General features: G+C 33.4%; 2 protein-coding genes across 3 annotated transcripts; both read left to right on the forward strand.

Annotated features, from left to right (window-relative positions):
- Positions 1-4,571: 4,571 nt before the first annotated feature.
- Positions 4,572-7,305, forward strand: LOC21400607 (ribulose-phosphate 3-epimerase, cytoplasmic isoform). Of its 2 annotated transcripts, XM_024175572.1 has the most exons (9): positions 4,572-4,860; positions 4,948-4,952; positions 5,372-5,434; positions 5,536-5,642; positions 5,741-5,838; positions 6,052-6,144; positions 6,258-6,299; positions 6,916-7,073; positions 7,278-7,305. In XM_024175572.1, exons 1-8 carry the CDS (start codon positions 4,744-4,746, stop codon positions 7,069-7,071), a joined length of 681 nt encoding a protein of 226 aa, XP_024031340.1. In that variant the 5' UTR covers positions 4,572-4,743; the 3' UTR covers positions 7,072-7,073; positions 7,278-7,305. The 2 variants fall into 2 exon arrangements, with proteins under 2 accessions (XP_024031340.1, XP_024031339.1); XM_024175571.1 differs by lacking the exon at positions 7,278-7,305 and having other exon boundaries at positions 6,916-7,237.
- A 4,987-nt stretch (positions 7,306-12,292) lies between these two features.
- On the forward strand, positions 12,293-14,344 carry LOC21400608 (protein LYK2). Its single transcript, XM_010113291.1, has one exon. The coding sequence runs from the start codon at positions 12,293-12,295 to the stop codon at positions 14,342-14,344; it is 2,052 nt and encodes a 683-aa protein (XP_010111593.1).
- The last annotated feature ends 833 nt before the right edge of the window (positions 14,345-15,177 follow it).

Genomic DNA, 15,177 nt, shown 5'->3' on the forward strand with positions numbered 1-15,177 from the left:
TCCTCAAATAGTTAGATTTACTTTGGTCATTGAAAAAAAAAAAAAGTTAGATTGACTTAACATCTCTTATAGTTATGAAGATTCCGCAAAATCAAACGTCATTTGTGTAGCGGATAAAAGTTTATTACTCTTGTAAAATAAATATTTTATTTTAGAAGAAATACCGAAAAAATAAAGGGTTATTAATTCTCGTTTTTCACCACCTAAAACATATCTAAGTTAAGACCAATGTTTTCACCAACTATATATACCAATAATTCCCAAAGATATGCAAAAGGAGTCTAATAACGCGTGAAACGTGTCAATAAATACTAACAACTAAAACTTATTCTAATATAAATTCAACACGCGTTATAAAATTCAGCTCATCAGATCGTTTATCTCTTTTTTCATCGGTGACTCATGATAGATATTTATGCCTTCTCATATGTTCTTCGCAATCCTTTCCCAAAAAAAAAAAAAAAAAAAAAAAATGATCAGAAAAAATGGGGGGAAAAAAAGAAAAAATGGGTGGAAAATAATCAGTCTATAATATAGGAAGGAAATTGTCTATTTCCTATATTAGGTCGGTGGAATGGAGCGACGCGTGCACCTATAATAATTGCACGTAAAACAAATTAAAAGGGCATAACGGCGAAAGCATTTGAACGTCAAAAGAACACAAGTGCGTTCGGGAACAAGACGATTGAATTTGTCCCATTAAATTCCAAGAGAATGCTTAATGCCAATATGCCAAAACTTAAGGTCCACAACAATAACAAGTGATGATTTTTCCCTCACGTTCTTTTCTCACCAAAAAAAAAAAAAATACTAGTGTCATTATTTCGGTTATTTTTTATTCATTATTTGCTATATAAATTCAAATGTCTTATTTTTTTTTATAAATAATAATATATCATGTTAATTGCGTCCACATAACTATCAATTATTGTTAATTTCATCGCGTCGTGACTTTGTATGGATAGCCCCTCATTAGTCGCTCTTCTTCCATGCATGTACTTCCTTATCTTTTTCAACCATTAGTGTGCGTTTGATTGGTAGATTCGTACCATGATTTGTATCAAAGTTCGTGATTTATTTCAGTATTTTATTTCATAAAAAATACACGTAAATCGAGAATAATTCTGAATTCATGAACTAAACGTCCACTAAGTCTCAAATTAGACCAAAATAAAACAATGAGTCACTTATATAAATGCCAATAATGAGTGCCTTGTTTTAAAAAATACTTACTTTCTTGTTTATTTAAAAAAGCTCTATTATCGTGTATATAAATACCATTATATCCTCATATAATGAGAAAAAAAAATATTGATTAAAGAACAAAATTGGTAAGAAAACGAATCTTGATATAGAGAAAATCATTCTTTGAATTTTATTATTTACAAAGTCAACACCTAGTATTAAATTATATTAGCATTTAATGAGAATATAGTCGTTTTAAACAAAGGAAGTTTCCTTTAATGAAAAATGAAAAGGAACTCTGACGAATGAAAAAAAGGAAATGATACCACTATCCTCCGCTATTGATCTAAAAGAATAATAATACAAACTCTGACGAATGAAAATCAATAATAATTGTGAAAATGAATGCCAAATTTAAATTACACATGAAGAACGAAATATACAAAGCCACACATTTGTTTCTTTAGAAATATTTATCATTATGACACATAATATGTCTATACATAAATATACAAAATCCAATATTATTTTCATTAGTTTAATGAAAAAATTATTTGAAAAGCCAAACACAAAGCTAAACGTAATTTTCATTAGACTATTGATAGAATTATTATGATAGGGAATATATGACTAAGATACAAAATATATGACTAAAATAAATAAAATACAAACCCAAGCACAATTTTCTTTAGACTAATGCTAAAATCACTAAGATATAAAATATTTGACTAATTCACATGAATATAAAAAACCATAAATTAATTTCATTAGCATAATGTTAAAACCACAAATTAATTTCATTAGCATAATGTAAAAGGAAAAAAACAAAACAAAACAAAACGGAGAAAAATAGAAAGTAAATATATAAATTTTAATAAAAAAACCAGAATTAAAAAAGTAAAAATTAACCATAAAAGTAATAATGCCTAAAATACTTAATGAGGGCAAAACGGAGAAAAAATAAGCCTTAATCAGCGTTTTTATAATATTATACAATAGTCGACGTTTGTAAAAATACAACTTCTAAAGTCGGTATTTTATATAATTACTTCTAAAACAAATTACATAGAGAGATGGGAGAAAAGAAAGGGCAAAAAAAAAAAAAAAAAAAATTCTGCTAAGCATTAGGAATAGACAATAATAATCAATTCGGTCCATCAATTAAACACCTGTTTGAGTAAAGAGTTTCATATGGGGCTGCGCTTTCCACGTTGCGCTCCTTCCTCTTAGATTCGATGTTCTTTTTTTCTTCTTTATAAATTCTACGATGAAGTACCAAAAAAAAAAAAAAAGAGGCTATTTTCAAGTCGATTAATTCAATAAGAATATGTTAAATTGTATAGATATTTATATTGTAACTGTTTTATCATAATACAATGTAACATTCAGAAATGTGTACTTTTAATTTTAACATGTAAAATTTTTGATGCCATTTGTTGTAAAATGAAGGATTGTGATTTTATGAGCCTAAATGTTGTACTTTTATAGTTACATTTATGCATTGTTCCTTTTATAACTCAAGTCATAATTTAAGTTTTATTATTATAGTATTTTTTCTTATAAAAATTTAAATTTAACTTTTTATTAATATTTTTCTCTTACATACACAAGTGAAGTTAAATACTTGAATTGTAAAACAAACCTAATTTAGGAAGAAATTGCCAATTATAATTATTACTGAAATATTGTTATTGTAGTATCTTGATTGCCTTGATTCAGCAGCTTGACAAATTTAACTATTGCGCCATTAGATCAGCAAACCTTTTTTTTGGGGCATAAATAACAGAATAGGGAATTTTGGAACCATACAAACGACTACTGTCATAGGTCGTTTGCCATTTCAATCCCACACCAGGGCACCTCTTTTTGGGTGCAAATAAAACAAGAGTAATCTTGACAAATACATTTTAAAAGTGTATACATCAGAATTTTTATTTTTTATTATTAATTCATAACTTTTTAAGTCAAATAATTATAATAATAAAAGGGTATTTATCAATAATAAAAGGTAAAAGTCTAGACTCATGTACTTTTAAGGGTAAATTTTCTATTTTTTCATAAAAACAAAGTGGACTTTGAAGTCTAAATCTTACCTACCAGTTTACTACCATTTACTCAAGAGTAATTTTGACAAATACCTTTTAAAAGTGTATGAGTCAAAAATTTTTTTTTTTTTTTCCTGATTCATATTCTTTTTAGTTAAATAATTATATTAATAAAAAAATATTTATTAAAAATAAAAGATAAAAGTCTATACTCCTAGAAATTCTCCATTTTTTCCGGATAAACACACCACCGTTAGTGGGGCCCATTGAGGAGTAACACGCAAATGGCGTTAGTGAGGCCCATTCAGGAGTAACACACAAAAAAGGGGCCTATACGGGCTTTGAGTTGAGTTGGATCATCTCCTTTCTCCCGTTAGTGAGGCCCATTTAGGAGTAACCAAATTGTAGTTAGGCTAAAAAAAAGACAAAATTAAAGAATTTATGTTTGAGAGTACGCGAGTCAAAATTTTTATTTTTTATTCTTGATAAATATTTTTTATTAATATAATTATTTAATTATAAAGGTTATGAATTAAAACTAAAAAGTAAAAACTCTAACCCATACACTTTTTTTTAAAAGTATTTGTCAAGTTATCTAAAAAAACCATTAATAGCTATTTATCACCTTTTTTTAAATCATTTAAAACACATAGATAAAAAGCCTATATTACCCCTCAAAAGAAAATATATTAAAAGAAAAATAAGTAAATTTTTGTATTTTGACCATCATTTTTAATAAATGGTCCAAATTTTATTTTTTAAGCAAATGGTTGAATTTTTTATTTAAAAAAATGAGCATTTTTAGCGCAATCAAAAATTGACTGATTCGTTATTATAAATTTATTAGATTTATCATTAATAAACATGTAATATGTTTATTAAAATTGATTAATTAATAATGAATTTTATTTAATTATAAATTTATATTAATTAATAATAAAAAATTATCAGTATAGTACTATTATTTAAGTCAATCAATGATAAATGAATTAATTACTATTACTTAAGTCAATCAGTGATAAATTAATCAATTACTGATTAACTATTAGATTAATGTGTAATTAACCATTGAATTAATAAGGGTCTGTTTAATTCGTTGATTCGAATTTTTAATTCGAGTTGAGATGTGACTTTATGTGAGAATTTTTTACTGTAATAAAAAAATTAAATGTGATTATTTTTAAGAATTTTTTACTGTAATAAAACTCAAATTCTAAACTCAAATCAATAAAATAAACGGAACCTAAATTAACATCTCATTGACCGAACAAAATTGTAACTTAAAAAAGAAAAAAAAAAGGGATTCGATGTAAGATGATATATTTTAGAGGTCAAATTTAAAATTAATCCGTATACCAGCCCATTTTCCATTCCTGAAAAAAAAAAAAAAAAGAAGCTCACCCCCACACAGTCGGCGCCATTTTCAACAAACCCACCAACCCAAGCCAAAAGCATCCATTACGCGATTACCAAACACCCGAAAAAAGGTGTAAATTTCGTTCGGCGGCGGAGAATGGGGGTGGCGGCGAAAATAGCACCGTCGATGCTGTCGTCGGACTTCGCCAATTTGGCGTCGGAGGCCCAACGCATGCTCGATTTCGGCGCCGATTGGCTCCACATGGACATCATGGTACTCTTTTCTTCGTAAATTTCGTTGTTTTTTTTCCGTAAATTTTAATAAAGCCGACTAATTTATGTCTTTCGTTTGGTGGTGCAGGATGGGTAGGTTTTGATGTTTTGCTTATGTTGTAATGTTCCTGTTTATGTTTTAGCTCCACGGAATTCGGGTTTGATCATTTCTGTTTATTTGGTTTTTGCCGAAGTTGGGTTTGGTAACATGTGTTCTTATGATCTTATTATTTAATCCTGATTATGATAATAATGGCTTTTCATTCTTGTTTAATGCGCTGTTTGGAGCTGTCCAGTGGATGTCATGATTTTCAGCTTCCAATTCCTTGTGGTTTTATTCGTTGATTTTGCATTGTGTTCGTTTGATTTTTTTTTTTTTAAATACAATTCATTCATAAGAAAATGAGTTTATGGGTCCATTTCGTTGCCAATATTGCTGATTAGTGTGTGATTTGTGGTTTTATACATTCGACTGTAAAGGGTCTTATGGTCATCGTTTTGTACCTGAATAGGCACTTTGTCCCAAATCTTACAATTGGAGCACCAGTCATTGAGAGTTTGCGAAAGCACTCCAAGTAAGATCTTCTTTTTATGTTCCTTCGTTTGAGAATTTGTGGTGGTGGCATTTTAACAATTTCTGGACTATATATGAAAATTTTATTCTTATTACATACAGAGCATATTTGGATTGTCATCTTATGGTTACAAATCCTCTTGATTATGTTGAGCCTTTGGGAAAAGCTGGTGCTTCTGGTTTCACTTTCCATGTTGAGGTTTCTAAAGGTATGTTGTTGTTGGTCACTTGGTTGAAATGTTTTATATATATATATATATATATATTTGGGCTATTGATTTTACCTGTTTCCTTGTGATTTGGTTAGAGAATTGGCAAGAACTTGTCCAAAGGATAAAGTCAAAGGGCATGAAGCCTGGTGTGGCTTTAAAGCCTGGGACACCAATTGAAGAAGTTTATCCTCTGGTACGCCTTTTTGTTGTTGTTGTTGTTGTTTCCTTCTCGATTTCTACCTTTGTCTGCAATATTGGTTTAAGACACACTTTTATTGCTAACTTTATCCAGATTCAGGATAAATCAAGGTTTATTAGTAATGTGCGTATCTGTTTACTATTTGTAATGCTACCAAAAAGACACCTCCTTTTTGCAAGTAACCAGATAATTTTTATCATCATACAGATTGAAGCAGAAAATCCCGTGGAAATGGTCCTTGTTATGACTGTCGAACCTGGATTTGGCGGGCAGAAGTTCATGCTGGAGATGATGGATAAGGTGCCATTTCTTCCTTCTATGTTATTTCCTTTATTTTCTATCTTTTAGTTTCCATGACAAGGTTCCCTTTTTCTTACTGTCATAATTATGTTCTTTTCCCTTCTTCTATGAAGGTGCGCACATTGAGAAAGAAGTACCCTGCTCTTGATATTGAGGTAAGTCCATCCATGTCAGTCATCGATGCCTTTGATGACGAGAGCTGTATGCTAATAGGGAGTGAGGATGTTATTGTACTCCAAAATGTTTTTGGGTGACATTTGGGATCTTCTCAAATCATTTAGGGAGATTTTGGATATAACAATTTAAACATATTTTCCTCTAGTAAAATCTTCACAAGTATTGTGCAAAAGTTTCCTTCTTGGTTCATTTATTGGAATTAAAACCCTTGAAAGAAACTTAGCTTGCCCTTCGGTTTGTTTATTAGAATTAAAAGCTTTGATGTTTTCCTTGCCCTTGTTTTCCGAATTCCGATACTAACTACTAGCTTCCTTTCCTTTTTTTGCAACTTCAGATTCTCCTGGTCAGCCTTTAAATCAGTTTCCCCTTTTCCTTTCAGTCTTCCTTCTCACCTCCTCCTTTCTGTCATATATGCAGAGAATAATTTGTTAAGACAATAAAAGGAACATATTAAGAAGCACGCAATCTCTATATATTTCTAGTCTTTTATACCTATGTACCGGCGGTGCTACCTAGCTCAACATGTAAAGTTCTCTCCATTTGCAAAATTTCATGGATCAATGCCATTGATATAAGGTCAACCTCATTTTGCAGGTAGATGGCGGTTTAGGGCCCTCAACCATCGAAGCGGCTGCATCAGCAGGAGCAAACTGCATTGTAGCAGGGAGTTCAGTGTTTGGAGCTGCTGAGCCAGCACATGTAATATCCCTCTTGAGAAATAGCGTTGAGGAGGCCCAAAGAAACAGTTGAATGTTCGTATAGGCTCAAGGCCATTGATGAATTATATTTGATACTCTAGACTATACATACATGCATCGAGAGTGTACTTTACTTTTAACGATTGTTTTTGATTTACGATTTTTGAGTGTTGTATCTCTCTAAATGCAATAAAAGCTAATTCAGCTTTTAAGTGATATATGTAAAGGCGTTGGAATACAATTTTCATTTTGATGCAGGAGCAGGAGCATATTTGAACTAGGGAGGCGGCTTACGTGGCCTAGGCCTCGAAGAAGTGTTTGGGCCAATTTGTTGGGTGTGCTCATAGATTCGTAAGGGACTCCTCGAAGTAAGGGCCCAAACGAGTAGTGTTTGGGGTGGATTCCCGAGTCTGGTCCTGGGTGATGTTTAAAGGATTTGGTTGCGCCTCTCCAATCAATTTGCAACTCTTTTTGGGAAGAATGGTTGCGTCAATCCTACATCACATTTAATCGGTGCATATGCTTATTTTCAGCTTTCTTTTAAAGTAGCCAGTCATCTATTTTGAGTGTTGTTCTCTTTTTCTTGAAAGATCATCTCACCTTTCAGGTCATGTTTAGAACCTATATTTTTAGGTGGAAAGAACATAAAATTTGAGGGATTAATGTTTCTTAGTTGGAAATTGGAACCCAAAAATTGGGGCTGAAAAAAATTATTAAAGAAAATTCAGCGAAAAATTAAATAGAGCAGGTCGATTTTATTTTTCATGAAATTAAGAGAGGAAAATTTAAATATGCAAAATTTATATTTATGTTGTGCCTTTTCTCTCACTTTCTTTGACCTCGATTCTGACTCAATACTAACACAACCCTAGCCCCGAATCTCGATCTGGCCTTCACATCGGTCCCAACCTTGACGCAACATCGGTCCAAACCCCTGACATCGGTCTTGACCTCCGACTGGATAACAATAGGTGAAATATACTCAAGTGTTATATATGAATGTTTTACAGATGTTTTTTGAAGTTTTTATTCTAAATTGCAAAAATAATTAAATGTGCAAGGGGTATAAGCATGAATACAGGCAGCTGCATTTTCATGAAAAGGTCGTAAATATATGGGCCATTTTGATTTTTGACAAATCAAAGTGGTTAAGAGGTAGAAAAGGTACACTTTATAGTTTTTTTTCCCCCTAGTGAAGTAGGGGCAAATTAAAACTAAAACTAGTGCTATAGTTAAGTGAAAAATACGTTTTATCCTTTTATTTTATTTTTTTAAAAAAATATGTGCGATTATTTAAGCTCGATCGTTAGAATTAGCTGATCAATTCCCACGTCCAATTGTAGTAGCATTAACATAGTAACAACGTGGTAATAAGAACATATTTGTTTGCACTAGAACCAATGTCAAAATCCGAGAAGCCCACATCTTGCTCAAACACTTGAAACACGATAAAAGATTTTCATGTCTGCATTTTTGAACCAATAAATTAAGCGAATCCCGCAGATTGAAAAGATTTTTCGTTTTGGACACAGAAATTCCTTACGTAAAAAGCTTGTACTAAACACACCCAGTTTTGCTGATCGTTAAGCCTGCAGTGCATTGTATATATACAATGTCTTAATCCTGCTGCTCTCTTCCGCATCAGATTCGTTTCGCATTTCCATGCATATATATATATATATGTATATGTATATATTTGCATTTATATATGCAGTGAATGCGATTATACGAAGCCTGAGAATATCATGATACGTCGTATCAACCAATATATTCATTCATTCGTATTCCTCTACCACACACATATCGTCAACACAATATTTCTTGAGACTTGAGAGCAATGCACTGCCCATCTTTGGTGCACGTGACCAGGATTTCCTCGACAAAATAAGACTGTTTGATACGAGGAAAAGGAAATAAAATAGTTCAATTCACATATTATTATTATTATTTTTTGAATAACCGTGGTGTTCGAGTCTTTATCCCGACTCAGTCACTGGATCCCTGTAAAGTGCACTCTTCGCCTGGATTTGGTACATCTCGGGCTTTTGGCCCCGGGCATATCCTAAGGAATTGACAATATTAAGGCCCTATTCATTTCACCGATTTGAGTTTAGAATTCGAGTTTTGTTATAGTAGAAAACTCTTAGAAACAGTCACATCTAACTTTTTTATTACAGTAAAAAATTCTCACATAAAGTCACATCTCAACTCAAATTAAAAACTCAAATCAGCGAACTAAACTGACCCTAAATGGAAATTGAACCTTAGACCTAATGCTTCCTGAGGCACAAAGTCCAAGCACCATTGAGCCAACCTCTTACGATTCAATGCATATATTAAATTAATGTGATTAAAATTGTTTGATGCTTTACCGTAGATTTAGGATCCGTTTAGATAGTTATGCTTTTACTCTAATCAGTAGTAGAGAAATATAAGTCAGAGCCTTTTAGTAATTACTGTTTGGATAGTGCATTTCAAAAGAACTTTTGAATTTGTTTAGTTAAATAAGTCAAAAGTTTTTATTGTTATAAAACTTAATATACTGTAAGGCTATCATATGCATGAATTTTTTTAATTTGTTATTCACAAATAAAAAGTCAAAAATGTAGATAGAAAATTTTTTCATAAGTACGAAAGAGACGATTTTCAAAAGAAAAAAAAAGCTTATAAAAGTAAAAAATCCAATCAATTTGTTTGTTGATCCAACGCCTCTCTAAAAATAACTTTTGGACTAAATAAACTGAAAGTTACTTATTTTAAGCCATTCCAAACTGACTTAAGATGATTAATACTATAAATTTATAATGGCTAATTCAGATTGATTTTTAGCAAAATTTTCTTACAAAATTTTAAGACTATTTTACAATTGACATGATCCTTATCTTCATATAATAATAATGTGACGAGGTAATTGGTCTTTGCCATGAGCATATCAGGCAAGCTGATCTAGACTCCCAGTCAAATTTGTGTCCCTAAGTTTCCTTTTAATGAGGTGATTAGTGGTTGTCATGTGCCATCACGTGCGCGTTGTCAAGCTCAACATTAGACTTTCGGTGAAATCGGTTCATTGGTAATTGGATTTTTTTTTACTTTATTAAGAGAAAAGTACAAAACATTTTTTCTGTCTAGTCTTTAGCGTCAAAAGGAAAAGACATTCATATGTTTCATTCAAATGAATCAGCCAACCAAAAAGCAAAGAAATCGATTACTTTGTAGAGTTCTTTGTAATCTCACAGAATAATATTATATATCACATAAATCTTTTATAGCTTCGAGAGAATTAAATTGGTATTTCTGCTAAAAGTGGACAAATGGTGAATTTCTAGTAAATCCTTTTTTTTTTGGGGGGGCCAGGAAATGGGAAGCTTCACTGAACTGGATTTCAACAAATAATTAAGGACAGTCCAATGTAGCTGTGCAATTAATTATTCATCACAATATACAAAAAAGAAAAACGTTGGAAAACATTAGACGATGAAGAATGTAAGCTTTATGAGTCTACTTTCAAGTTGGATTTCCTACAAAAACATTGGGAGACCTCTCTTTGCACAGATCTCAAGGATCTTCCTATTAAGAGAGGTTAGGATGTTTCCTTGCCTCTCAATGTCTTCCACTTAAAGGTGGTTGCCTTGTGTCTTAATCCTTTATTATTTTCTTTACAATTGCCATAATTTATTCATATTGTTAATCCACTATATATATATATATTTCATTTTTGAACTACAAAAAAAATAATCATATTTACAAGGTAAATCTTACTGATACCTTTAAATTTTAAGATTATTTTCAGTTTATCACTTAAACTTTTGAGAATTCTAATTTTGTCTTTTGAAGTTTAAATTGATCCCATTTAATTTTTTTCGTTGGAATTTTTATTAAAAATAGATTGAAAAAAGAGATAACATAGTAAGTGCAATCACGTGAGTTTTTTTTTTTTTTTTTTTTTTTTTTTTTTTTTTTTTTTTGTTGTCAAAAATAAATGAAGAAGTGATCATACTTAACTCTCTCATTTTTCGTTTGACTTTAACAAAAATTCTAACAACAGAGATAAAGTGAGAGAGAGTAAAAATTCAAGGGACCAAGCAGTAGTTTTAAAAAGTTGGTCAAGTAAATTGGAAATGAATCCAAAATTTAAAGGGTCATAAGCTATTGCCTTTTTGTATGATTTAACAACGTGTAGTACGTGAAGAGAGAAAGGGATTGGCTACTCTTGCGATATTGGTGCTTGTCAACTTAGGCTATTCATGCCCTATTTGACCTATCAATTCTGACTAAGGCCATAGGCTTTGCTTTCATGCCCGTGCTTTACCGAGCATCAATATTGGTGTCTCTTCGACTATATTTGGACAATGATGCTTTCTTTTCTGCATGCAAATTCTACACCTTCCAAATCCACATCATTATTTTTATACAAAACTGGCCCTTAATAAAATGATTTCACTTTCAATTATTGTCTCCTTCCAAAATGATTACATGCGTTCCGTATAGGCAATAATGGTACACATGTTTGCTCAAAATTTCTCATAACGATGTATATATATATTTTTTTTCTGCTATGCATTAATAATAAATCTGCTATGCATTTTTCTCAAGCATGCTTCTTTCTTCAAAATATTTGTGCACAAGATCAGCCTGAAAAGATTTTTTTGGGTGTTTGGATTGCACACCATATCTTCATCGACAACCTCCTACAGATTCAAGTACAAAATTTGGACCATCATCCCAAACTCAATAAGTTCGTAGTAGCTTACATAATCCGCTTGACCCCATTTCATATTTCTAGACATGAAATTTTTAATGTGCATTTTTCTTTTCCTAAAAACATCATAAAACAAAACAAAATAAAAAAGTGTCATTCAAGAAGTACTAGTACAAATGGGGTACGTGTCTATATATACATATACACATGTATAATCTGCTTTGAAGCCCAAGGAGGTTCTCAAAGTCTCACAACCAGTTAGAAGAGTGGTGACTATCTATATATAATCACTGGCAAGTGCATCCAGAGCTAAAAACAAATAAATATACACACCCCACATATAAATACAGAAAACCCTTTGTCATCCCCAAGAATCCTGTCCAGAACCAGCTTTGCTAAAATATTCTTAAAATTTTTTATTTGACATCATATTCTTCTACATGGATTCAAAATCCCCACCGTCCAAAATCCAATAACAAAACTTTCTCCATATATATATATATTTTAATCAATAGAGAGAGATTTTGATTTTCTATGTGGAAGTGATCAGTACTAGTGGTGGTGGCTTATGGGAATGGCTGCTCATCAGATCAGTAATCAGCTCTTCTTGAAAGCTTTTGTCCTTTTAATGTCTTTACTTGTCCTTATAATAAGCTGCAAATCCTCATCTCCAGATCAATATTATTCCTCCTCTGCCTTTCACTGCAATACTACTACTACTAGTAATGGATCAATTTTGAGTCACTGTGAGACCTTTGCAATTCTCCGGACAAATTCATTCTTCTCGTCTCTCTCCAACTTGAGCTCCTACCTCGGCATCAACCGCTTCGCCATCGCCGATGCCAACGGCTTCTCTGCAGTGACGGAGTTTCTCCCCAGAGACCAGCCTTTGCTGATTCCGATCGGCTGTAAATGTGACTCCGCCGGATTGTTTGTGGCACAGTTGGCGAAAACTACTGTCAAGGGGGAGAGCTTTTCCGGGATTGCTGAATCTCTTGAGGGCTTAACTTCCAGCGAAGCCATCAAGGAAAAGAATCCCGGTGTATCACCTTGGAATCTTAGTGATAAACTTGGGTTAGTAATTCCACTTCCATGTGCTTGTCCTTCAACTGAACCATTCAGATTCTTCCTCACCTATCCGGTTACTCAAGGTGATACAATCTCTAACTTGGCGATTAAGTTCAATACCACTAGAGAGGCAATTATCTCTGCCAATAACAGATCTTTAACAGGAGCCTTTAGACCTGATCAAGAAAGCTTGACACCTTTTACATCTCTACTTGTCCCGGTTAGTACTAAGCCTCTTCTCAGTTCCCTCGCGATACCCCGCCAGCCGAGTTTGGGGTTTCCGGCGACCCGCATCCCGGTGATTAGTCCACGAAAGAAGAAATCGAAGATGAGGAGAATCGGGCTGTATATTGCGCTAAGTGGGATCTTAGTTGGGGTCAGCATCGCCGTGGCGGCGGCTTTCTTGGTGATCCAAATGAAGAAGAAGCAGAATCTTTGCAAGGGAGGGGACTTGGAGCTTCAACAGCTTAGCCTAAGCGTGAGAACAACAAGCGACAAGAAGGCTTCCTTTGAGGGATCTAATCAGGACACTCTCGACGCTCAAGTCAGCACGACAGCGCCCCGAAAGGCGCTCACTGAGACCTACACTTTTGAGGAGCTTAGCAAAGCAACAGAGGGTTTCAGCTCTAGTAACCACATTGAGGGCTCTGTTTACCACGGCCGTCTCAATGGAAAAAACTTGGCAATAAAACGGATAAGACCGGATATCGTCCCCAAGATAGAATTCGGGCTCTCCAACGGCGCGATTCACCATCACCCCAACATAATAAGGCTGTCAGGAACATGTTTGAATGAAGAAGGTAGTCATGATTCATTTCTGGTTTTCGAGTATGCCAAAAATGGATCCTTGAAAGATTGGCTTCACGGCGGATTAGCCATCAAAAACCAGTTTATCGCCTCCTGCTATTGTTTCCTAACATGGAGCCAAAGACTTAAGATCTGCCTTGACGTGGCCATGGCGTTGAAGTACATGCACCACATAATGGACCCTTGTTATGTCCACAGAAACATCAAGAGCAGGAACATTTTCTTAGACGAGGAATTTAACGCGAAGATCGGGAATTTCGGCATGGCAAAGTGCGTAGAAAACGACGCGATTTCAGAGCCTCTAAATTGCACCACAAATCCTTCATCTTGGAGCCGAGGCTATTTGGCTCCGGAGGGAGTAATCTCCACAGGAACAGACATATTCGCATATGGGGTTGTCTTGCTCGAGGTTTTATCGGGCCAAACGCCTATAATAAGGCCTAATGAGAAAGGAGAACGCGGGATTCGGCTCTCGGAGAAGATCAAGTTCATACTGGAGTCGGAAAATGCAGAGGAGTTACGGGAGTGGATGGACAGTGCATTGGGAGAAAACTATTCTTTTGATGCGGCGGTTACGTTGGCCAACCTTGCGAGAGCTTGCGTAGAGGAAGACCCCGCGTTGAGACCCACCGCGGACGAAATTGTTGAGAAGTTGACGAGACTTGGTGAAGAGTCGCCACAAGGAGAGTGTAGTTTGATCAGTGAGAGCTCTTCCAAGCCACTAGTCAAAGCAGCTGCAAACAATATGTGAATAATATATAATAGGCATTTTGTGAATTGTCGTTTTCGAATGTTTTGAGACTTTTAAATCAGCTTATAATGGATGTCATGTACTAGTGTATATTTGGATAAGAGTATGAGTTTGCACATAATATGGGCAGTTTTCAATTATGTACTCTCTGTTTTGTTAAGTAATAAATCTCACTATATCAGTGCTACTCCTCTTTGCTTTGTAAATTTGTTTAGTTCTCCTTTCTTGTGGGGTTTAGGAGATTGCTGGTTTTTATTTGATAGTAATTTCAGGAGAATGTCGTTTATTTGGTCATGCGTTAGTTTTTGTCTTGTTTCACATGATTTCTTGTTGCTATATATGATGCTTCATCGAGACACGCGTTGTTTTGACCATGTCAGTCAAACCTAACCCATTAAAAATCGATCCAAGACCTTCGTAACCAAAAAGGAAAAACATATTTATGTAACCAAGTCATGTTAAAGCTTTTAATAGGAGAGGTGTCCAAGATGTCGGGACCATTAGATATATATATATATATATATATATATATATATATTTCCGAAGATAAAATCCTAATGAGTTCTTAAGAATAAGAAAATTTTAAATTAACATTATGGGCTTGTTCTTTTGAGTGAAAAACTCAAAAAAATACAACTCGAGTTATAACTTTATTCGAGTTCATGTTCTTTTAAGTTTAAACTAAAGTTTAAACTCGAGTTCAAGTTTCTCCTTCAACTCGAGTTCAGAAACTCGAGCTCAAATTAATGAAAAATATTTTTTCTATTCTTAAAAATGCTATAACTTTTTCGTTTTAATTCTGATTGAGATGATTTTTTTTCTATGCGTTGACA

The sequence above is a fragment of the Morus notabilis genome, unplaced genomic scaffold (genome assembly GCF_000414095.1).
Source record: "Morus notabilis unplaced genomic scaffold, ASM41409v2 Scaffold168, whole genome shotgun sequence".
NCBI lineage: Eukaryota > Viridiplantae > Streptophyta > Magnoliopsida > Rosales > Moraceae > Morus > Morus notabilis.